Source organism: Meles meles, chromosome 6, assembly GCF_922984935.1.
Source record: "Meles meles chromosome 6, mMelMel3.1 paternal haplotype, whole genome shotgun sequence".
NCBI lineage: Eukaryota > Metazoa > Chordata > Mammalia > Carnivora > Mustelidae > Meles > Meles meles.
The window spans coordinates 152,865,366-152,891,307 of NC_060071.1; the positions used below are offsets into that span (position 1 = coordinate 152,865,366).

The 25,942-nt window shown below is 40.5% G+C and overlaps 1 gene segment (V, D, J or C); it reads right to left on the reverse strand.

Moving 5' to 3' along the window:
- Positions 1-564: 564 nt before the first annotated feature.
- Positions 565-24,540, reverse strand: LOC123943709. The segment is given in 4 exon segments: positions 565-581; positions 15,423-15,429; positions 24,016-24,326; positions 24,427-24,540. Coding segments are annotated over 4 exon segments (381 nt in total).
- Positions 24,541-25,942: the final 1,402 nt, after the last annotated feature.

A 25,942-nucleotide genomic window follows, 5' to 3' on the forward strand; every position in this document is an offset into this window, starting at 1 on the left:
CAGGCAAGGAGAGGCTCTGTAGACAACTGGCCTGAAGACAAGTTCTGCTAAAACAGAAGAGCAGGGAACACACAGCACACACCAGAGACCTCTCTGAAGCACCAAGCCCTCAACAGTATTTGACCTCTTCTACATAAAACTGCTACATTCAGGAGGAGGGAACATAACTGAATTTTGTAACAAAGCGAAAAAATTAGAATCTTAGAGAAAATGACAAGATGGAGGAGTTCAATTTCAGGTGCAGCTCTGGTCAACCTCAATTTAGGTTTTCTTAGATCAGGCCCTTTGACCCAGCTGGGTGAGCAGAGGACTTTTGTTCTTTCTCCAGATCCAGTAGTTTCCATTATTGATAGGATCCCGTGCATCAAGAACACTGCCATGCAACCAAACCATTCACAATGCAGCAATGTCCACTGCACTGTGATACTAAGTGCAGCTAATAATATCCCTGCAATTTTCACCCTATTGGAGCACCCCTGACTTCCTCCTCGAAGGGAATGTCTCATTGTCAACAAATGTTTTCCTCTCTATGTGACTTGTTGGGTGAGATTATGTGCCTGGACTTCAGGGGTCAACAGTCCCTTACTGCAAAATGATATACTAATTAAATTATATTCAGTGGGCTTTCCACATTAAAACAGCAGTTGGGATCATAGGACCACTGAATAAGAAAAGGAAGGGAAAAAAGTTTAAGCTATTCTGAAATACAACAGCAGAGTGCCATTTTGAGCCTCGATATATAAAGCACTGGGTAATTATCACACCATCTTTGAAGCAAGAAAATGTGGAAAATATTTTAAAAAAGACACATTTCTTGGTCCCCTTCGGAAATTGAGGTCACAGAGGAGTCTATCCCCCCACACTACAGAGAGGCACAGACACGGCTGGGTCTACAAGCCTTGCATAGAATCCTTGGATTTCCATAGGAGTTAGTGTGCCTCTAGGTGAGATTAGCATTGGGTCCATGCTGTGTATCAGATTTCCTTTCCGAGTGTGGTGAGTATCCTCCAGCTGACTGAGAATCTGAAGAGAACAAAGGCATAAGAAGGAGGAAGGTTGGGGCGCCTGGGTGGCTCAGTGGGTTAAGCCGCTGCCTTCGGCTCAGGTCATGATCTCAGGGTCCTGGGATCGAGTCCCGCGTCGGGCTCTCTGCTCAATGGAGAGCCTGCTTCCCTTCCTCTTTCTCTGCCTGCCTCTCTTGTGATTTCTCTCTGTCAAATAAATAAATAAAATCTTAAAAAAAAAAAAAGAAGGAGGAAGGTTCCCCTTTTATTTCAATCTCATTGCCTGAACTGCTCATCTCTTCTTTTCCTTTCCTACTCTTGGACTGAGCAATATACCAAGGGATCCCCTGGTTCTCTGTCCAACAGCCTGAGAATGATTTACTCCACCATCCCCACAAGCTTGTAGAGGACAGAGTCTGGGACTTCTCAGGCTCTCTTACCATGAGATCTAATTACATATATTCTTTCTGCAGGTGAAATTTCAGCTGGCAATGAATATAGTTCTACATTCTTTGCATGCTTGTTGGCATATGGTATTGTCAGACTTTTTGTATTATAGCGATTCTTAGAGAATGTGTAGTGGTATCTTGTGAGGATAAACATACTGATGTATATAATTACCTCTTTCTAGAAGAATAGGACATGATGCTGATACATGTTCCTTGAAGAACTGCTCATATTAGTGCTATCATCATGGATATAGAGGATGTGGCGGTGTTATGGTCACCCTGTGCCCATTCCCATGTCCAGTTTGTGCTGCACAATTTGTTAAGAGCTGTGGCAGTCCCCTATAGGTAAATCACAGTCTTGGACTTTAAATTTTGGAGGAAAGCCCCGCCAATCTTTACAGATCATGAGTCTTGTTTTGAGAAATAGCTGGAAGCCTGTTCCTGTATCTGAGGAACTATAGGTTCAATCCTGAGTCACTAGGTTGCCATGGAAATTGAGCTGTCCATCTTGAAGTAGGTGTTATTTGAATGTACAAGCCATAAAGTGGAGCATGTACAGTGATACTCCATCAGCCGATGGTGTCGGGTGATGGCGTCTGAAGAGATCCTGAAGACACAAGCAAGTCACATGAAGTATTTTTCACATGCTTATGATCGCCCTTCCTGCTATGCTGCTTTCTCTCTCCTTACCTACATATATGGTCATGGGGAGAGTCCTACAATTACTTCAGAGGGGAAGAAAAAGTTGAACCTGGTTCACGTTTGTTTCTGCATGATATTTAGACACCAGTTAAAGGTGGAACTTACTGCCTTATCATGTTCTCCACTTCCCTGGAGCAGCTGTTTTATATGAGAGAAATTCCCTCATGAAGACAAGATTGCATCATTGATTCAGTGGCAACTTCTTGCAAATTTGAAGCAAAGTTGAGTTCCTTCATGGTCATCCTGCCAAGTAATGGACTGGGACAGGCTCTAGTGGTAGCTAAGAATGAAGAGATTATGACATTGGTAAAATATTAAAGCAGCTATAAATACCAGTTTTCATTCATTTCTGGTTACATAAATGAATACCTTAGCTATCATGCCTATTTCCTCCTTATTTTTTATAAATATGTGTGTGTTCTGTGTTGTTCCTTGTCCTTTTTATTTACCATGTAACAACAAATACAATTGACTTTATATCATTGTATGTAAGAATTCTTAACTACCCATTATAATATTCCAGTTGAAGGATATCAATGAGAAGAGAAAACAGCACTGAAGAATTTCACCTCCTCTCCTGGGGAAGGTTTTATACATGGTTTTGGTTGTATGCAGGGTACTTGTATCATATATGGTGAAATTGTGACTGCGTTATTTCCTTTGTTTGCAGAATGAGTGTGATTAAGACAATGAATATGGATGCCCAGTTTATGGGAGGATAATGATCGATGGTTAACTCAATGTGTCAAAGTGACTGGGACATGGGTGATTCCATTGAACATTGTTTCTCTGGGGCTTAGTGAATCTGTTTCTAGGGGAGATTGATTATCTTATCCATGGTCTCTGTGTACGTGGGCATCATCCGATCCATTAAGGTTCTGAATAGAATAAAAGGTTGAGGGAGGAGGAATTCCCTCATGTTTACTTCCTGTGTGCATGCTTTAGCAGGGACACTGGTCACATCCTGCCCTTGGATATAGTTACACCTTCGGGTCCCCAGGATCTCCGACTAGACCACACTGAGAATCTGATGAGACTTTCATCCCTGACCATCCTGCATCTCCACCTTGTGATTGTAGATGATGGGACTTCTCAGACTCTCCAGTGATGTATGCCAATGAGCTATGGGTTCTGTCCCTAGAAGAACTATGACTAATACATGGAGGTTTTAGGTTGTTCTTGTGGCTCACCAAATCTGCCAAAATGTGTCACATATATAAAGGCCTAACAATCAAAGTTCTATGAAGGATGTGTCTTGTGTGTTTGGGACAAGAGCTGGGTCAGGATAGTGAGGAGTCATGAGTTGATGAAGAAATTAACAGATCTCAGAAAGGAGAGAACCCTGGTCCTTGGACACTGATGGAAGAAACCTGCTTCTGTTCATCCTGGGGGTGATTCTTAGAGCCTTGGAGAAGCGGAAGTGCAGATGAGAGTCTCAGGATGATGTCATCTTTTCAAAAAAAACAGAGCAATCATGATTTTGTCCAAGGAGCAGTCTAATGAATGAGTACATTTGAAATGAAAAATTAAAGATTAATTTATGTATGGTATATGTATATACTGAAGTCAGTTATGGATAATCCCAAATACTGGTACTTTGTCCATCATTCAACTTTATTATTTATTAATATTTATTTAAATGTTTTATTGAAATATTTAATGAGTGTTTGGGGCACCTGGGTGTCTCAGTTTGTTAAAGCATCTTCCTTCAGCTCAGGTCATGATCCCAGAGTCCTGGGATCGAGCCCCACATCAGGCTCTCTGCTCAGCAGGGAGCCTCCTTCCTCGTCTTTCTCTGACTGGCTTTCTGCCTACTTGTAATCTCTGTCTGTCAAATAAATAAATAAAATCTTTTAAAAAATAAATAAAATATTTAATGAGTGTTTAATAGTATTATATAGTATTAAAATATTTAATAATAATACTTCATTAAAATATTTAATAAATATATTACCCTAGAGATGTTTAAGCTATGCATTTATTTATAGTTATATATTGAAATCCAATTGCTTTGTAGTTAGAAATATCAATAAATATTCATAAAATCTGGAAGGATAAGAGTAAATAGTTGCACATTATTATTTCTTTGGAATATATATTTTTCAACTTTTATTTTCAGAGAACATATAAAATATACTTTAGTGTAAAAATTATTTCAATATGAAACTTAATGATTATAACATATAATACTAAGAGAATATCAGAACCTGTAAAAATCTAGACCCCCAAGCCCAGTATATAATTTTCTAGTTGAGAAGGAAAACAATTCACCTTCTTCACCTGTAGCTAGATCTACCCTGTATTTGGTGAACCTTAGTGCACCTTGATGTCCTGAGTGCCCTCGAGTGCCCCCGGCGCCCCCTGGTGACTCGAGCGCCCCCTGGTGTCCTGACTGTTCCTGCAGCCCAGCCTTTCCTGTATCACTGCAGGGAGGTTTGGGTCTGGGCTCACACTGACATTCCCTCACTATGTCTCTACACAGTAATACAGGGCCAGGACCTTGGTGGCACTGAGATCAGACAGCTGCAAGAACTCGTTCTTGGATGTGACTCTGGAGATGGACATGCGGCTCTTGTTGGATGGAGTGTCGTGTGTGCTTTACCTATGATTTATAAACCAATTCACTGCACCCAGTCACTTCGGGTTGGTGGGTTCAATTCCACCAGAAATTACTGCATGACACGGAGAATCCAGAGAAAACAATAGTGAGGTTCAGGGTCTGTGATCCCCTCACCAGTCATGTGCCTGAATCCTGAAGCAGCACCTGGGGCAGGACACCTGGGCACAAGGCCCAGTCACTCATGACACTCACAACCATCCCAATGGTCCCATGCCTGACATCTGGACCATCTACTTGTGGAGCTGTCACCAGCCACAGAGAAGCACCTAGAAACGCATATTCCCATAGACCACAGCTCTTCCTTTCCCAGAGACCTCACCCTGTCTGAACAGAGAGCTGTGAACTCCCACTGCCTGACAGTGGTTTTTTCCCTTGGTGTAGAGGAGATGTTTGCATGTGTGGGAGGGAGCCTGTCCTTGTAATGCAACAGGGACAGAGTCAGGCTCCTCTGGAACTTCCACGGCCACCTGTGGGTATCTCTTTGTTGAACCCATAAGGCATGTTGGTCTGGGGCGGGTGAGCCCTTGGTCTCTGAGCTGTATTGGAAGCAGGTCAATAGATGCCCTCACTTTCTGAGCATAATAATAAATGTTGAGGGGCGCCTAGGTGGTTCAGTGATTTAATTCTCCACCTTCGGCTCAGGTCATGATCTCAGGGTCCTGGGATCGAGCCCCGCATCAGGCTCTCTGCTCAGTGGTGAGCCTGTTTCTCCCTCTCTCTCTGCCTGCCTCTCTGCCTACATGTGACCTCTCTCTCTGTCAAATAAATAAATAAAATATTTTTTAAAAAAGAATAAATGTTGAATAAATGGGTGAATAAAATGTATTTTACAAATAAAATAACATTTTTCCAAAATATATTTTATATCTATATCTATATCTATATCTCTCCCTCTCTCTCTCTCTCTATCTATCTATCTATATTTAATATATTCAATGGGATCCACAATTTGTAGCGACAGCTTTCCAAATAAACAACTACTGCTGAACGTGGGCACATCTGGAGACCTTTGATCCTAATAGTCTCTCTGATGGACTTTGTCTGCCAAGATGTCTGCAAAACGTGTAAGTGGTATCTTTGTCCTCAAGTGCATGGACACCAACACAAGGCACCTATTCTGTTCCTATGCTTGGAAGGTGCCTCCCTTGTACTTAGAAATCCACCTCACACAAGGGCCTGTTATCTCTGGGAGTTGGATCTTGCTTTACAGAAAAGTGGGTAAATATTCTCTTATGCAGCACAGAGATGATCACTAATTCAGGCATGGAGTTAGTAAAACTCAAATACTACCCGGAAGGAAATGGTGTTAATGACTTGGAGATTATTAGTTTCTAAACATTAGATGTCTAATAACAGGTCATGGGGATTATGTTCATATTCCTGAAAGACTTGTGGCAGGAGGATAAATGCTGTGTTGGATGAATAGACTTCAAATAGAGGTCAGATGACTATAGAACAGATAGATGACAGATGGATACTTAGATAATTTAATATTATTTTGAAAGACACTAGAGCAGAATCATATTGTTATGAACACATAAAGTGGAATGTTCATAATTGTCAATATTTTAAAGCCATATTTTTATGATGAAAGAATATTTTGGTGTCAACTTCGGGTGGACACCCAAGTAAGGGTATGTGTCAGTATTTTTTTTTTTTTAAATGGATAAGCTCAGCTTCCACTTAGGGTGTTAATGGCTCCTGGAGATATTGGTTGTTGTGCTATTTTGTGTAAGCTCTGGAGCAGCTCTTCCCATATAACACCCCATGGCATATGCCTTTAATACCTAAGTCATATCATAACCAGTATCACATCTTTAAATGGAGATGACATAAATAATATCATTTGTGTTATTTAGAATCTTGCAATGACTGAGTCGATGAAGGCTCAGGGATACCTGAACCATTTCCCCAGAGTGAGAGGTTATAAGGGAAACTGAGACTCGGAGGCAGGAAAACAAAGGAGCCCCTCACATGCATTTGTTCACAGCAAAGGACAATGCAGAGCCCTACAGGGACCTGTCAATTAACAGCCTCTCTCTTCACCTGCATCTGGGGCTGGGACTCATGGTCAGAGGTTCCTGAGGGCCCCTAGTAACCATATTCCTCCTCCCCTCCAGAGCTTGCTGTTTCCACTACTTGTCATCCCATGGTCTTACTTCCCAGGGTGTCCTGAGCTCTGGGATGTGCACATACATATTGTTTCTGGAGTGACTGTACCAGGTCAAATTCCCACTAACAGTGCAAGAGCGTTCTCCTTTCTGTGCATCTTTGCCAACATTTGTTGTTTCCTGCCTTGTTCATTTTAGCCATTCTCTCCTCTGAAGTCATATCATATTGTGGTTTTGATTTGTATTTCCTTGATGTTGAATGATTTGGAGCGTTTTTTCATGTGTTCGTTGGCCATTTGCATGTCTTTTTTGGAGAAATGTTTGTTTTTGTGTTCTCCCCATTTCGTGGCTGGGTGAATTCATTTTGGGTGTTGAGTTCAATAAGTTCTTTGTCGATTTTAGGACTTAGTCCTTTTTTATTAAGTTCAATTATATAACATATAGTACATCATTAGTTTTTTTTTTACCTCATTAGTTTCTGATCTAGTGTTCAGTGATTAAATAGTTTATATAACCCCCAGTGTCCATTCGATCATCTGCCTTCCTTAATACCTATCACCCTGTTACCCCATCTACCCATTTCCCTCCTTTCTTTTTTTTATTCATTTATTTGTTTATTTACAGCATAACAGTGTTCATTGTTTTGGCATCACACCCAGTGCTCCATGCAGTACGTGCCCTCCCTATTACCCAACACCTGGTTCCTCAACCTCCCACCCCACCCTGCCCCTCCAAAACCCTCTGGTTGTTTTTCTGAGTCCATGGGCTCTCATGTATCATCTCCTCTTCCGGTTTCCCTCAACTTCCTCTCCTCTCCATCTGCCCATGTCCTCCATGTTATTTGTTAGGCTCCACAAATAAGTGAGATCATATGATACTTGACTGTCTCTGCTTGATTTATTTCGCTCAGCATAATTTCTTCCAGTCCTATGCATGTTGCTACAAAAGTTGGGTATTCATCCTTTCTGATGGAGGCATAATACTCCATTGTGTATATGGACCACATCTTCCTTATCCATTCATCTGTTGAAGGGCGTCTTGGTTCTTTCCACAGTTTGGAGACCATAGCCATTACTGCAATAAACATTGGGGTACAGATGGCCCTTCTTTTCACTACATCTGTATCTTTGGGGTAAATACCCAGCAGTGCAATTGCAGGGTCATAGGGAAGCTCTATTCTTAATTTCTTCAGGAGTCTCCACACTGTTCTCCAAAGTGGCTGCACTAACTTGCATTCCCACCAACAGTGGAAGAGGGTTCCCCTTTCTCCACATCCTCTCCAACACACGTTGTTTCCTGTCTTGCTAATTTTGGCCATTCTAACTGGTGTCAGGTGGTATCTCAATGTGGTTTTAATTTGAATCTCCCTGATGGCTAGTGATGATGAACATTTTTTCATGTGTCTGATAGACATTTGTATGTCTTCATTGGAGAAGTGTCTGTTCATATCTTCTGCCCATTTTTCGATATAATTATCTGTTTTGTGTGTGTTGAGTTTGAGAAGTTCTTTATAGATCCTGGATATCAACCTTTTGTCTGTACTGTCATCTGTAAATATCTTCTCCCATTCCGTGGGTTGCCTTTTTGTTTTGTTGACTGTTTCCTTTGCTGTGCAGAAGCTTTTGATCTTGATGAAGTCTCTACACCTTAAATAACTGGAGAATCAACAACAAATCAAACCAACTCCACATGCAAGAAGGGAAATAATCAAGATTAGAGCAGAGATCAATGAGGTAGAAACCAGAGATACAGTAGAACATATCAATGAAACTAGAAGCTGGTTTTTTGAAAGAATCAATAAGATCGATAAATCATTAGCCACACTAATCCAAAAGAAAAGAGAGAAAGCCCAAATTAATAAAATTATGAATGAAAAGGGAGATATCACAACTAACACCAAGGAAATAGAAACAATCATCAGAAATTATTACCAACAGTTATATGCCAATAAGCTAAGCAACTGAGATGAAATGGATGCATTCCTGGAAAGCTACAAACTCCCAAAATTGAACCAGGAATAAATTCACAACCTGAATAGACCGATATCTAGTAACGAGCTTGAAGCAGTGATCAAAAACCTCCCAAAAAACAAGAGCCCAGGACCTGACGGATTCCCCGGGGAATTCTACCACACTTTCAAAGAAGAAATAACACCAATTCTCCTGAAGCTGTTCCAAAAAATTGAAGCAGAAGGACAACTTCCAGACTCTTTTTATGAAGCCAGCATTACCCTGATCCCCAAACCAGGCAAAGACCCTACCAAAAAGGAGAATTTCAAACAAATATCACTGATGAATATGGATGCAAAGATTCTCAACAAGATCCTAGCAAACAGGATCCAGCAGCACATTAAAAAGATTATCCACCATGACCAGGTGGGATTCATCCCTGGGTTGCAAGGTTGGTTCAACATTCGCAAATCAATCAATGTGATAGAACAAATCAATAAGAGAAGAGAGAAGAACCACATGGTCCTCTCAATTGATGCAGCAAAAGCATTTGACAAAATCCAGCATCCGTTCCTGATGAAAACGCTTCAAAGTATAGGGATGGAGGGAAGATTCCTGAACTTCATGAAATATATCTATGAAAGACCCACAGCAAATATCATCCTCAATGGGAAAAAGCTTGCAGCCTTCCCGTTGAGATCAGGAACACGACAAGGATGCCCACTCTCACCACTCTTGTTCAATATAGTATTAGAAGTCCTAGCAAGGGCAATCAGACAACAAAGAGAAATAAAAGGTATCCAAATTAGCAAGGAAGAAGTCAAACTCTCTCTCTTCGCAGATGACATGATTCTTTATATGGAAAACCCCAAAGACTCCACCCCCAAAGTACTAGAACTCATTTCCCTCCTTTCTAACCCTCAACATGTTACCTGGTGTCCAGAGTATCTAATAGATTGTCTCTCTCTCTGATTTCTTCCCATTCAGTTTTCCTTCCCTTCCCTTATTGTCCTTTACATATTATATCCCACAGATGAGTGAAACCATGTGATAATTTTCTTTCTCTGCCTGACTTATTTCACTTCGAATAATACCCTATAGCTCCATCCATGTTCATGCAAATGTTAGCTTTCATCCTTTCTGGAGACTGACCAAAATTCTGTTGTATATGTGAACTGCATCTTCTTTATCCATTCATCTGTTGAAGGACATCTGAGCTCCTGACACAGTTTGGCTATTGTAGACATTGCTGCTATGAACATTGGGGTGCATGTGTCCCTTATTTTCACTACCTCTGTATTATGGGGTAAGTGACTAGTAGTGCAATTACTGGGTTGTAGGATAGGTCTATTTTTAAAGTCTTGAGGAAACTGCATACTATTTTCCAGAGTAGCTGTGTCTGATTGTATTCCCACTAACAGTGCAAGAGGTTTACCTTTCTTTAATCCCTGCCAACCAATGTTTCCTGACTCAATAATTTTACCCATTCTGACTTGGGTGAGGTGGTATCTCATTGTAATTTTGATATATTTTTCCCTGATGCCAAGTGATGAACAGTTTTTCTTGCATCCGTTTGCCATTTGTCTGTCTTCTTTGGAGAAATATCTATTTCTCCAAATCTTATTCGTGTACTCTACGCATTTCCTGCCTGGATTATTTGAATGTTTTAAGGTGTTGACTTTGATAAGTTCTTTATAGATCTTGGATATTAATCCTTTATCTGATAAGACACTTGTAAATATCTTCTCTCACTCTAAGGTTTCCTTTTAGCTTTGTTGACTCTTTCTTTTGCTGGGCAGCTTTTTATCTTGATGCAGTCCCAATTGTTCATTTTTGCTTTTGTTCTCTTGCATGTGGAAATGTGTCTCACAAGAAGTCCCTGTGGCCAAGATGAACGTTGTTGTGGCCTGAATTCTCCTCTAGGATTTTGATGAATTCTTGCCTCACATTTAGGTTTTTCATCCATTTGAGTTCTTCTTTGCATATGGTGTAAGAGAATGGTCCAGTTCCATTTTTCTGCATGTTGCTTTCAAAGATTCCCAAAACCATTTATTGAAGGGACTATCTTTTCTCAATTGGTTATTTTTTCCTGCTTTATCAAGGCTTGAAAAACATGGAATTTTTTCCCATTTCTTTATTTCTTTCTTAATTTATTTCCTATGTGTTCTATAGTTTCTAGAGTACAGATCCTTGACCTCTTTTTTTCAGGTTTATTCCTAGGTATCTTTTGTGTGTGTGTGCAATTGTCAAGGGAATCAATTGCTTGATTTCATTTCCTCTGCCTCATTGTTAGTGTATAGAAATGCAGTTGACTCCTGTTCATTGATTGTATATCCTGGCACTTTGCTGAATTGCTAAATCTGTTCTAGCAATTTTTTGCCAGAAATTTTGGGGGTTTTTATATAGAATTTCACATCATGTGTAAAGCATGCAAGTTTGACTTCTACTTCCCCAGTTTGGATGCCTTTGATTTCTTTTTGTTGTCTGATTGCTGAGGCTAGAATTCCAGTACTGTCTCGAAGAATGGTGATGAGAGTGGACATCCCTGTCATGTTCCAGATCATAGGGGACAAGCCCCAACATTTTCTGCTTACAAGAGACTAATTTTAGAACCAAAGATGCCTTCAGTTTGAAGGTAAAGAGATAGAGAACTATTGATAATGCCAGTGGACATCAAAAGAAAACTAGGGTAGCTGTCCTTATATCAGACAAATAGTATTTTATCCAACAACAGTAATAAGAGATGTAGAAGGGCACTGTATCATAATAAAAGTGTCTACCCAATAGCAAGTTCCAAAAATTGTTCATATTTATGCCCCTAACTTGGGAGCAGTCAAATATATAAACCAATTAATAATAAAATACAGAGACTCATTGATAATAGTACAATAATAGTAGGGATATTTAAGAGGTTCAAAATGAGTCTCTTGTAGACAGCAATGGGCAGATCATCTAAACAAAGGATCAATGAGGAAACAAGGACTTTTTTATTATTATGCTCAATTAGTCAACTTATTGTACATGATTAGTTTTTGGTGCAGTGTTCAATGACTCATTAGCTGAGTATAACACTCAGTGCTCACACAACACATGCCCTCCTTTATCATGACCCGGTTTCCCCATCTCACTACCCACTCCTCTCTGTAACCCTCTCATTGTTTCCCAGAGCTAAGGGTTTCCTATGGATTGTCTCCCTGTCTGATTTCTTCCCATTCAGTTTTCCTTCCAATCCCTTATGGTCTTCCACCCTGTTTCTTCTATTCAACATATGAGTGAAACCATGTGGTGATTGTACATCTCTGATTGACTTAGTTCACTTTGAATGATACCTTCCATGTCTATCCACATTGATGGTAAGTAGTCATCCTTTCTGATGACTAAGTAATATTCCATTGCATATATGGACCACATCTTCTTTATCCACTCATCCGCTGAAGGGCATCTCAGCTCCTCCAACAGTTTGGTTACTGTGAATAGTGCTGCTATGAACAAGGGCATTCAGATAACCCTTCTTTGCCCTACATCTATCTTTGGGGTAAATACTGAGTAGTGTAATTGCTGGCTTGTAGGATAGCTCTATTTTCTGTGTCTTCAGGAATCTCCATACCATTTTCCAGAGTGGATATAACAATTGGATTCCCACCAACAGTGCGAAAGTGTTCCCCTTCCTCCACATCCTTGACAACACTTGTTTCCTGTCTTCTTGATATTGGTAATTTTGATAGGTGTGATGTGGTATCTCATTGTGGTTTTGATCTGTATTTCCCTGATGGCTAGTGTAGTTGGACATTTTCTCTTGTGTCTGTCAGCTATTTCTATGTATTCTTTGGAGAAGTGTCTGTTCTTGTCTTCTGCCCATATCTTGACTGGATTAATTGTTTTTTGGGTGTTGAGTTTAATAAGTTCTTTGTAGGACTTGGATACCAGCCATTTTTCTGTAATGTCAACTGCAAATATCTCCTCACATTCCGTGCAATGTATCTTAGTTTTGTTGACAGTATATCTTGTTGTACAAAAGTTTTTTATCTTAATGAAGTCCCTAAAGTTAATTTTTCTTTTTTTTCCCTTGTTGTAGAGAGGTGTCTTGAAAGAACTTGCTGTGGCCAGTGTCGAAGAGTTTACTGCCTGGGTTCTCTAGTATTTTGCTAGATTTCTGTCTTCACATCGAGGTCTTACAGCTATTTTAAGTTTGTGTTTGTGTGTAGTGTAAGAAAATGGTCCAATTTCATTATTCTGTATGTGCTTGTCCAGTTTTCCAAGCACCATTCATTGAAGGGAATGTCTTTTCTTCCATTAGACATTCTTTTGTGATTTGTCAAAGAGTAGTTGACCATAGAATTGAGGGTCCATTTCTGAGGTCTCTATCCTGTTCCATTGATCTATGTGTTTGTTTTTGTGTCTATGCTACCATCTCTTGGTGACTATGGCTTGGAATAATGCATTGTGTTGCCCCCACCTTTGGTTTTCTTTTTCAACATTCTCCTAGTGATTTGGTGTCTTTTCTGCCTCTATACAAATTGTAGGATTGTTTGTTCCAGCGCTGTGAACATTGTCAATATTTTGATACAGGTGGTATTGAAAGTGTAAATAGCTTTTGGCAGCATAGACATTTTGATGATGATTATTATTCCAATTTACTAGCATGGAATGTTTTTGAATCCCTTTGGGTCTTTCTTCCTCAATTTCTTTCCTAATAGTTCTATAGTTGGGTAGACCCTTCAAGTGTGATATAGTCTCCCTCTAAATCTCAGTACAGCCTTTGGCTTAAAGTATAATTTGTCTGATATTAGAATTGCTACCCCATCTTTCTTTTGAGTTCAGTTGGCATTGTAAATGATTCTCCATCCCCTTACCTTCAATCGGGAGGTATCCTTAGGGTCAAAATGAATCTCTTGTAGACAGCACATGCATGGGTCTTGCTTTTGTATCCATGTGAAACCCTGTGTCTCTCGATGGGAATATTCATCCCGTTCATGTTGAGAGTAACTTTTGTAAGAAATGAGTTTATTGCCATTGTAGTGCCCATAAGACCCCTGTTTCTGTAGTCTTTCTGTTTCCTTCTGGGTCTATGTGACTCTTGGGGGGTTTATCATCAGAAGAATTTCTTTTACAGAATCTTTTACAGGTTTCTTTCACAGAATCCCCTTTAATACATTTTTGCAGATCTGGCTTGGGGGGAGGCACATAATCTTTCCATTTCTGCCTGTGCTGAAAGCTCTTTATCTCTCCAGCCATTCTGAATGACAGTCTGGCTAGATGAAGTATTCTTGGCTGTATTTTCTTTTCCTTTATACCCTGAATCTATCCTACCATCCCTTTCTGGCTTTTCTGGTCTCTGTGAACAGTTCTGATGTTATTCTGATCTTCCTCTCTCTTTATGTAAGAAAAGTCTTCCGTCTCCCTGCTCTAAGGTTATCTTCCCTAGCTCTATGATTTGCATGCTTCACTATTACATGTCAGGGTGTTGATCTATTTTTATTGATTTTTGGAGGGGTCCTCTCTGTTTCTTGGTTTTTAATGTTTGTTTCCTTCTCCAGATTAGGGAGGTTCTCTTCTATGACTTAGTCAAATATACCTTCTAGTCCTCTCTCTCTCCACCTCCTTGGGGATCCCAGTAATTCTGACTTAGAGCCTTTCATGGCATTTTTCTCTCTTAGTCCAATTTCATGTGCTGCGGGCTGCTTCTCCATGTCTTGTTCAATTTCTTTTGTCTCAGCTTATCTTCTAGGTCATTAATCATTTTTCTGCCTCATTTCTGCTGGCTCTCAGAGAATCCAGTTTAGACTGCATTTCATTCATAACAATTTTTAATTCAGCCTGATTAGATCTCATTTCTGCCCTTGGTTCTATCTTGTCAGAATTCTTCTTTTCAAGCCTAGCTATTGACTTCATGATTGCTATACTGAGGTCTATGTCTGACATCTTGCATATATCCAAATCCATTAGTTGTATGGTAGAGGAAGTTGCCTCTGGTTCTTTATTTTTTTCCACTTTATTTTTATTTTATGTTTTAAATTTTTATTAGCATATAATGTATTAATAGCCCCAGGGGTACGGGTCTGTGAATCACCAGGTTTACACACTTTATAGCACTCATCATAGCACATTCCTTAGCCAATGTCTATAACCCAACCACCCTCTCCTGACCGCCCCTCCCCCCCGGCAATCTTCAGTTTGTTTCCTGAGATTAAGAGTCTCTTATGGCTTGTCTCCCTCTCAATTCCATCTTGTTTCATTTATTGCTTTCCTACCCCCCACATTGCCTCTCAACTTCCTCATATCAGGGAGATCATATGATAATTGTCTTTTTCTGATTGACTTATTTTGCTCAGCATAATACCCTCTTCTTCTATCCGTTGCAAATGCCAAGATTTCATTTCTTTTGATGGTTTCATAGTATTCCATTGTATATATACCGGTACCACATCCCCTTTTTCCATTCTTCCATTGATGGACATCTATGTTCGTTCCATAGTTTGGCTATTGTGGACACTGCTGCTATGAACATTGGGGTGCATGTGCCCCTTCGGATAACTACATTTGTATCTTTAATGTAAATACCCAGTAGTGTGATTGATGGGTTGTACAGTAGCTCTATTTTGAACATTTTGAGGAACATCCATGCTGTTTTCCAAAGTGGTTGTACCAGCTTGCATTCCCACCAAGAGTATAGGAGGCTTCTCCTTTCTCCGCATCCTCGCCAGCATCTCTCATTTCCTGACTTGTTAATTTTAGCTATTCTGAATGGCGTGAGGTGGTATCTCATTGTGGTTTTGATTTGTATTTCCCTGATGCCGAGTGATGTGGAGCACTTTTTCATGTGTCTATTGGCCATCTGGATGTCTTGCAGAAATGTCTGTTCATGTCCTCTGCCCATTTCTTTCTTTTTTTTAATTTTTTTTAAAATTTCTCTTCAGTGTTCCAGAATTCATTGTTTATGCATCACACCCAGTTCTCCATGCAATACGCACCTCCATAATACTCACCACCAGACTCACCCATCCCCCTACCCTCCTCCCCTTCAAAACACTCAGATTGTTTTTCAGAGACCATAGTCTCTCATGGTATTCACCCCTTCCAATTTTCCCTCAACTCCCTTATCTCCATCTCCTCCATGTTATTTGTTATGCTCCAAAAATAAGTGAAAACATATGATACTTAACTCTCTGTGCTTGACTTATTTCAATTTTAGTATATGCACTGCTGAAGCGAGCACTGTGCTTGACTTATTTCATTTAGCATAATCTCTTCCAGTCACGTCCATGTTGATACAAAAGTTGGATATTCATACTCTCTGAAGGAGGCATAATATTCCATAGTGTATATGGACCACATCTTCCTTATCCATTCGTCCATTTAAGGGCATCTTGATTCTTTACACAGTTTGGTGACTGTGGCAATTGCTGCTATGAACATTGGGGTAGAGATGGCCCTTCTTTTCACTACATCTGTATCTTTGGGGTAAATACCCAGCAGTGCAATTGCAGGGTCATAGGGAAGCTCTATTCTTAATTTCTTCAGGAATCTACACACTGTTCTCCAAAGTGGCTGCACCAACTTGCATTCCCATCAAAAGTGCAAGAGGGTTCCCCTTTCTCCACATCCTCTCCAACACCCGTTGTTTCCTGTCTTGCTAATTTTGGTCATTCTAACTGGTGTGAGGTGGTATCTCATTGAGGTTTTGATTTGAATCTCTCTGATGGCTAGTGATGATGAACATTTTTTCATGTATCTGATAGCCATGCGTATGTATTCATTGGAGAAGTGTCTGTTCATGACTTCTGCCCATTTTTTTGACATGATTATCTGTTTTGTGTGTCTTGAAATTGAGGAGTTCTTTATAGATCTTGGATATCAGCCCTTTGTCTATAGTGTCATCTGTGAATATCTGTTCCCATTCCGTGGATTGCCTCTTTGTTTTGTTGACTGTTTCCTTTGGTGTGCAAAAGCTTTTGATCTTGATGACGTCCCAAAAGTTCATTTTCATTTTTGTTTCCTTTGCCTTTGGAGACATATCTTGAAAGAGGTTGCTGTGGCTGATATCGAAGAGGTTACTGCCTATGTTCTCCTCTAGGATTCTGATGGATTCCTATCTCATGTTGAGGTCTTTTATCCATTTCAAGGTTATCTTTGTGTACGGTGTAAGAGAATGGTCGAGTTTCTTTCTTCTACATATAGCTGTCCAATTTTCCCTGCGCCATTTATTGAAGAGACAGTCTTTTATCCACTGTTTATTTTTTTCCTGCTTTGTTAAAGATTAATTGACCAAAGAGTTTAGGGATTATTTCTGGGCTTTCTATTCTGTTCCATTGATCTATGTATCTGCTTTTGTGCCAGTGTCTCTGATTCTTTTTTGTTGGGATTTCCTACTCCTTGTCATTCTGTCCATGGATGGCTGAGTGAATTTTTCGTGTCAAAAATATCAATCACGACCCAAGCAGGATGCACCCTAGCAAAATCCAGAGTGCTCAGAATCCACCATTGAAAAAATAAAGGTAAATTAAAACACAAGAATAAAATTTAAACAAATTAAAAAGTAGGAGGAGCAAGATGGTGGTGAAGTTGGAGACCCCGTTTCAAGTGGTCCCCTAAAGTGAGCTTTACCTCTACCAAAACACTCTGAACACCCATGAAATCAGCCTGCCTTGTAGGATTATACACTTCTGGATCTCGATAGGTGCTGAAGACATCAGTGGATATGTAAAGCAGAGTGGGAAGGCTTGGATTCATATCAGAGGATAAAAAGAAGGGCGAGGGAGCCACGAAAACAATCCCTATGGTTGGGGACCAGCATTAACTTGGAGTCTGGTTAAAACCCTCAAAAAGAGCAAAGGATCTTAAGGGGCAACTGTTGGAATCAGGTGGCCATGGGCATGGGCCTACCCCACAACCAGGATGGCCACAGTTGGAGACCACCCCTGCCAGAAAGAGTGCAGGTAAGCCTCCAGTTTCTGGGTCCCAGATCCCTAGACCACATACTGGGTCACAAATCAGGGCTCAAACGATGTCAAAAAATTGAGATTATTCCCTGCATAGTCTCAGATCACAATGCTTTGAAACTGGAGCTCAACCACAAGAAAATGTTTGGAAGGAACTCAAACACCTGGAAGTAAAGACCACCTTGCTTAAGAATGCTTGGATACACCAGGAAGTCAACAAATAACTTAAAAAAATCAGGGAACCAACATCTTCCTTATCCATTCATCCGTTGAAGGGCATCTTGGTTCTTTCCACAGTTTGGAGACCGTAGCCATTGCTGCAATAAACATTGGGGTACAGATGGCCCTTCTTTTCACTACATCTGTATCTTTGGGGTAAATACCCAGCAGTGCAATTGCAGGGTCATAGGGAAGCTCTATTCTTAATTTCTTCAGGAGTCTCCACACTGTTCTCCAAAGTGGCTGCACTAACTTGCATTCCCACCAACAGTGGAAGAGGGTTCCCATTTCTCCAGATCCTCTCCAACACACGTTGTTTCCTGTCTTGCTAATTTTGGCCATTCTAACTGGTGTCAGGTGGTATCTCAATGCGGTTTTAATTTGAATCTCCCTGATGGCTAGTGACGATGAACATATTTTTCATGTGTCTGATAGCCATTCGTATGTCTTCGTTGGAGAAGTGTCTGTTCATATCTTCTGCCCATTTTTCGATATGATTATCTGTTTTGTGTGTGTTGAGTTTGAGAAGTTCTTTATAGATCCTGGATATCAACCTTTTGTGGGTACTGTCATTTGCAAATATCTTCTCCCATTCCGTGGGTTGCCTTTTTGTTTTGTTGACTGTTTCCTTTGCTGTGCAGAAAATTTTGATCTTGATGAAGTCCCAAAAGTTCATTTTTGCTTTTGTTTCCTTGGCCTTTGGAGACATGTCTTGAAAGAAGTTGCTGTGGCTGATATCGAAGAGGTTACTGCCTATGTTCTCCTCTAGGATTCTGATGGATTCCTGTCTCATGTTAAGGTCTTTTATCCATTTCGAGTTTATTTTTGTGTATGGTGTAAGAGAATGGTCAAGATTCATTCTTCTACATGTCGCTGTCCAGTTTTCCCAGCACCATTTACTGAAGAGACTGTCTTTTTTCCATTGAATATTTTTTCCTGTTTTGTCGAAGATTATTTGACCATAGAGTTGAGGGTCCATATCTGGGCTCTCCCCTCTGTTCCACTGGTCTATGTGTCTGTTTTTATGCCAGTACCACGCTCTCTTGGTGATCACAGCTTTGTAGTAAAGCTTGAAATCGGGTAACGTGATGCCGCCAGTTTTGTTTTTGTTTTTCAACATTTCCTTAGCAATTTGGGGTCTCTTCTGATTCCATACAAATTTTAGGATTATTTGCTCCAGCTCTTTGAAAAATAGTGGTGGAATTTTGATCGGAATGGCATTAAAAGTATAGATTGCTCTAGGCAGTATAGACATTTTAACAATGTTTATTCTTCCAATCCAAGAGCATGGAACAGTCTTCCATCTTTTTGTGTCTTCTTCAATGTCTTTCATGAGTGTTCTGTAGTTCCTCGAGTACAGGTCCTTTACTTCTTTGGTTAGGTTTATGCCCAGGTATCTTATGGTTTTTGGTGCTATAGTAAATGGAATCGATTCTCTAATTTCCCTTTCTGTATTTTCATTGTTAGTGTATAAGAAAGCCACTGATTTCTGTACATTGACACAATGGAGTATTATGCCTCCGTCAGAAAGGATGAATACCCAACTTTTGTAGCAACATGGGCGGGACTGGAAGAAATTATGCTGAGCGAAATAAGTCAAGCAGAGAGAGTCAAGTATCATATGGTCTCACTTATTTGTGGAGCATAACAAATAACATGGAGGACATGGGGAGATGGAGAGGAGAGGGAGTTGAGGGAAACTGGAAGGGGAGATGAACCATGAGAGACTATGGATGCTGAAAAGCAACCAGAGGGTTTTGAAGGGGCTGGGGGGGTGGTGGGAGGTTGAGGAACCAGGTGTTGGGTAATAGGGAGGGCACGTACTGCATGGAGCACTGGGTGTGATGCCCAAACAATGAGCACTGTTATGCTGTAAATAAACAAATAAACGAATAAAAATTATAAAAAAAATAAGGGAAACCAATGAGAATGAAGACACTTCAGTCCAAAACCTATGGGATACAGGAAAGGCTGTCCTAAGGGGGAAATCCATAGTCATCCAGGCCTCCCTCAAAAAAATTGAAAAATCCAGAATACACCAGCTCTCTCTACATCTTAAAGACCTGGAGAATCAACTACAAATTAAGCCAACTCCACATGCAAGAAGGGAAATAAGATTAGAGCAGAGATCAATGAGAAAGAAACTAGAGCTACAGGAGAATGCATCAATGAAACTAGAAGTTTTTTTTTTTTTTTGAAAGAATCAATAAGACTGATAAGCCATTGCCCAAACAAATCCAAAATAAAGGAGAGAAGGCCCAAATTAATAATATTATGAATGAAAAGTGAGAGATCACTACTAACACCATGGTAATAGAAACCGTCATCAGAATTTATTATCAAGAGCTATATGCCAATAAATTAAGCAACCTAGAAGAAATGGATGCATTCATGGAAAATTATAAACTCCCAAAATTGAACCAGGAAGAAATTGACAACCTTAATAGACTGATATTTAGTAAAAAGATTGAAGCAGTGATCAAAAAACCTCGGAAAAAACAAGAGCCCAGGACCTGATGGATTCCCTTGGTAATTCTACCAAGCTTTCAAAGAAGAAATAACACCTATTCTCCAGAAGCTGTTTCAAAAATTCGAGAAGAAGGAAAACATCTATACTCTTTTGATGAAGACAACATTATCCTGATCTCCAAAAGAGGCAAAGACCTCACCCAAAAAGGAGAATTTCAGACCAATATCCCTGATGAACATGGATGCTAAGATTCTCAACAAGATCCTAGCTAATAGTATTCAACAGTACATTAAAAAGATTATCCACCATGACCAGGTGGGATTCATCCCTGGGTTGCAAGGTTGGTTCAACATTCGCAAATCAATCAATGTGATAGAACAAATCAATAAAAAAGAAAGAAGAACCACATGGTCCTCTCAATGGATGCAGAAAAAGCATTTGACAAAATCCAGCATTCATTACTGATTAAAACGCTTCAAGGGGGCACCTGGGTGGCTCAGTGGGTTAAAGCCTCTGCCTTCGGCTCAGGTCATGATCCCAGGGTCCTGGGATCGAGCCCCACATTGGGCTCTCTGCTCCACAGGGAGCCTGCTTCCTCCTCTCTCTCTGCCTGCCTCTCTGCCTAGTTGTGATTTCTCTCTGTCAAATAAATAAAATTAAAAAAAAAAAACCGCTTCAAAGTATAGGGATAGAGGGAACATTCCTGAGCTTCATAAAATCTATCTATGAAAGACCCACAGCAAATATCATCCTCAATGGGAAAAAGCTCACAGCCTTTCCGCTGAGATCAGGAACACGACAAGGATGCCCACACTCTCATATTCAACATAGTATTAGAAGTCCTAGCAACGGCAATCAGACAACAAAGAGAAATAAAATGTATTCAAATTGGCAATGAAGAAGTCAAACTCTCTCTCTTCGCAGATGACATGATACTTTGTATGGAAAACCCAAAAGATTCCATCCCCAAACTACTAGAACTCATACAGCTGTTCAGTAACGTGGCAGGATACAAAGTCAATGTACAGAAATCAGTGGCTTTCTTATACATTAACAATGAAAATACAGAAAGGGAAATTAGAGAGTGGATTCCATTTACTATAGCACCAAGAACCATAAGATACCTGGGAATAAACCTAACCAAGGAGGTAAAGGATCTGTACTCAAGGAACTACAGAACACTAATGAAAGAAACTGAAGAGGACAGAAAAAATGGAAGACCATTCCATGCTTATGGATTGGAAGAATAAACATTGTTAAAATGTCTATACTGCCTAGACCAATCTATGCTTTTAATACCATTCCAATCAAAATTCCACCAGTATTTTTCAAAGAGCTGGAGTAAATAATCCTAAAATTTGTATGGAATCAGAAGAGGCCACGAGGGGCGCCAGGGTGGCTCAGTGGGTTAAGCCTTTGCCTTTAGTTCAGGTCATGATCTCAGGGTCCTGGGATAGAGTCCCGTATCGGGCTCTCTGTTTGGCAGGGAACCTGCTTCCTCCCCTTTCTCTACCTGCCTCTCTGCCTACTTGTGATCTTTGTCTGTCAAATAAATAAATAAAATCTTTAAAAAAAGAGACCCTGAATTGCTAAGGAAGTGTTGAAAAGGAAATATACAGTGGGGGAAAAAAGACAGTCTCTTCAATAAATGGTGCTGGGAAAACTGGACAGCGATATGTAGAAGAATGAAACTCGACCATTCTCTTACACTGTACACAAAGATAAACTCGAAATGGATAAAAGACCTCAACGGGAGACAGGAATCCATCAGAATCCTAGAGGAGAACATAGGAAATAACCTTTTCAATATCAGCCACAACAACTTATTTCAAGTTATTTCTCCAAAGGCCAAGGAAACAAAAGCGAAAATGAACTTTTGGGACTTCATCAAGATCAAAAGCTTTTGCAAAGCAAAAGAAACATACAAGAAAACACAGAGGCAACCCACAGAATGGGATAAGATATTTGCAAATGTCAGTACAGTCAAAAGGTTGATATCTAGGATCTATAAAGAACTTCTCAAACTCAACACACACAAAGCAGATAATCATGTCAAAAAAAGAGCAGAAGTCTTTAACAGACACTTCTCCAATGAAGACATACCAATGGCTATCAGACACATGGAAAAATGTTCATCATCACTAGCCATCAGGGAGATTCAAAACCAATCAAATCAAAACCACATTTAGAAACCACCTTACACCAGTTAGAATGGCCAAAATTAACAAGACTTTAACAACATGTGTTGGAGAGGATGTGGAGAAAGGGGATCCCTCCTGCACTGTTGATGGGAATGCAAGTTTGTGCAGCCACTTTGGAGAACAGTGTGGAGATTCCTTAAGAAATTAAATATAGAGCTTCCCTATCACCCTGCAATTGCTCTACTGGGTATTTACCTCAAAGATACATATGTAGAAAGAAGGACCATTTGCACCCAAATGTTCATAGCAGTAGTGTACACAGTCAACAAACTGTGGATAGAAACAAGATGCCCTTCAATGAGCGAATGTATAAGGAAGGTGTGGCCCATATACACTATGGAGTATAATGGTTCTATCAGAAAGGATGAATACCCAAATTTTGTATCAACATGGATGGGACTGGAGGAGATTATGCATAGTGAAATAAGTCAAGCAGAGAGAGTCAATTATATTGTGGTTTCACTTACTTGTGGAACATTAGGAATAACACAGATGACATTAGGAGAAGGAAAGGAAAAGTGAATCAGAGTAAATCAAAGGGAGATATATACCCTGAGAGACTGTGCACTCTGAGAAAGAGCCAGTGTTTTGGAAGGGAGGGGGTGTGGGGATGGATGAGCCTGGTGGTTGGTATTAAGGAGGGCATCTATTGTATGGAGCACTGCGCATGGTGCATAAAAAACGAATCTTGGAACTCTGAAACAATGAAATAAATTTGTAAAAAGTTTTATATTTGCTTTGATGTGTATTTGTGTCTCTGTGTGTGATTGTGATCTTCAAATTCTGTACCCACACAACATCCTGGTGCAGGTTTCCTCTTCTTTCCCACATTGTCATTAACATTGATACTGTGAGTATAGTTCAAGATTGAGACTCTACCAGGGTTGTTAATTCTCTTGCTTTGCATTGTTGATGCCTCTGTAGGCTGACATCCAGCATGCACTTTACACTGGTTTTGACAAGCTTGCACACTGAGCTCGGTGGTCCTCTGATGAACAGAGAGAGTAGTTGGGACTTCTTTAAGGTTCAGATGATATACATGGAGATGTTTGTAATTCATTGGTAATTGGTAATTCATAGGCAAAGTTATATTCTTGTGGTTGACTTCACGGAGAAAACAAGGTATTACAAATGGGAGAAAAAAAATTAAATATCCTTGTGGACATCTGAGAGACTAGAGAGGAAATCCCTGATCTCAAAAGGAAGCCCTACCCAACTGCACCTGCTACTGGGTATGGTCCCTGCTCTGTGGATCCTGAGCACTCTCTGGTCCCCTGAGTGCCCCTGCAGCTCAGTGCTTCCTGTGTGAACAAGGAGGTTTCTGTCCTGGCTCACACTGAGGGACCCTCACTGTGTCTTTCACACAGTAATACACAGCCATGTCCTCAGTTCTCAGGCTGTTCATCTGCAGATACAGCGTGTTCTTGCCATTGTCTCTGGAGATGGTGAATCGGCCCTTCACAGAGTCTGCGTAACTTGTACTACTTCCATCATATCTAATCCATGTGACCCACTGCAGCTCCTTCCCTGGAACTTGGCGGAACCAGTTCATGTTGTAGCTGCTGAAGGTGAATCCAGAGGCTGCACAGGAGAGTCTAAGGGACCCTCCAGGCTTCACCAGGTCTCCCCCAGACTCCACCAGCTGCACCTCACACTGGATACCTGAGGACACAAGACATCCTGGTCAGGAAAATGTCACACAGCCAATGTTTCTCTCACTCATATCCACTCACATACTTAATTTTTTTTCTCCATAAATTACCTTTTGAAAGAGCAAGAAGGAAAAGCCAGACAAGCACAAACTCCATAGTGTGTTGTCTGTATTCTGTCCTGATCACTGAATGAACTCCTCGGTATCCCGGGTCTGGGGCTCCTCTCCCAGCTGCAGGATCTTGGCTGTGCTGATTAAATCAGCAGATGGTAGGCCCTATTTGCATGTCCTCTGGCTATATATTCATCTTGGGTATCTATTCTGACAAAGAGGCAGTGACCCACGCAGTTGTGAATACCTTTAATTTAGTGCTAATGACCAATTCTGAAAAATTTTTTTTTTATTATATAACTTTCCAGTGTGTATACTTGGGTTTGTAAGGTGTCCATAAACACATATGGGGTGAGATTGACCCCAGGATCATGGTCAGTGCTACCACCACAGGAGCTGCTGCCCGTCACGCCAAATCAATGCAGGACAGAGTGTCATGCTATGAGGAATGTGGAACCCCTCTTGTAATGGGGATGGATTGATTTTGCTTATTTTATAGTTTACCATAAATACAGAGTAAATCAGTATCTCGTAGGTGTATTTTCATATCTTTAACTTTCCATTCTCTCTTCTTTCCTCCAGAATCACATTTGTTATTACCTATAATAAGTTTGATGTGTATATTCAACACAAGATGAATGGCCCAAATACGGAGTGTGTGATATAACAAACATAGTTGTCACAATCAACATTATTGACTGTGAGCATACCAATACTTGCTAAAATTTTCGGCATGATCCTGGAATTCCTCCTTCCCTTTCCCTTGTTTATCCTGTCCCCACATAACTATTTTTCTTTCTCATGTCACCTTATACTAACTTTAATTTTGTAGAAATCATAAATGGGTCACTGTACTCTATGTACTTTCTTTGTGGCATCTTTGCCCCAGAATCAATCCTTGTGGATACAGCCATGTTGCTGTCTGTATCAGGAATCACTGGTTTTGATGACAGACAGCTCTGAAGGCAGCAGTTGAAAGCACCAGTTGGAGGAAGATCTGAAGAGCAGAAAGAAGCCTCTTGCTTCAAGCCTCATCCGCACACCTTCTTGACCCAGGAGTTCTTTGTTCCAAAAAGAGAAGAACTCCCTTGTTGTTCAGGAACAATTTCTCCTGGCTGTGGAGAAGAGAACGAAAGACAGAAAGAGGTGGACCAGAGAAGGTTGAGTTAGAATCTCAGAAAGACCTGTCAATGGTAGATGCGAGGCACCAGGATGAAGAACAGCATGGGAGGAGCTGTCCTGCTGCAGAAGAATCCTGTGCACAAACAAATCCGACACTCAGGCACCAGGCTGTGGATGCTTTGTCAAGTGGCCGGCCTCTGATATTCCCATAACTCCCACATGCTCCACTAGTTCCACTGCTAACCTCAGCTGTGAGCTTCAGGCACCACCTGGGAACAGCAGCTGCTGTTTGTTGGCCTCAAACGAGGAGCCTTATTTCCTTGTCACCAGTGCATGGAGAGGACCCATTTCTGCCTCTAAACCTGACCACATGCACACAGAGTGTACCTGACAT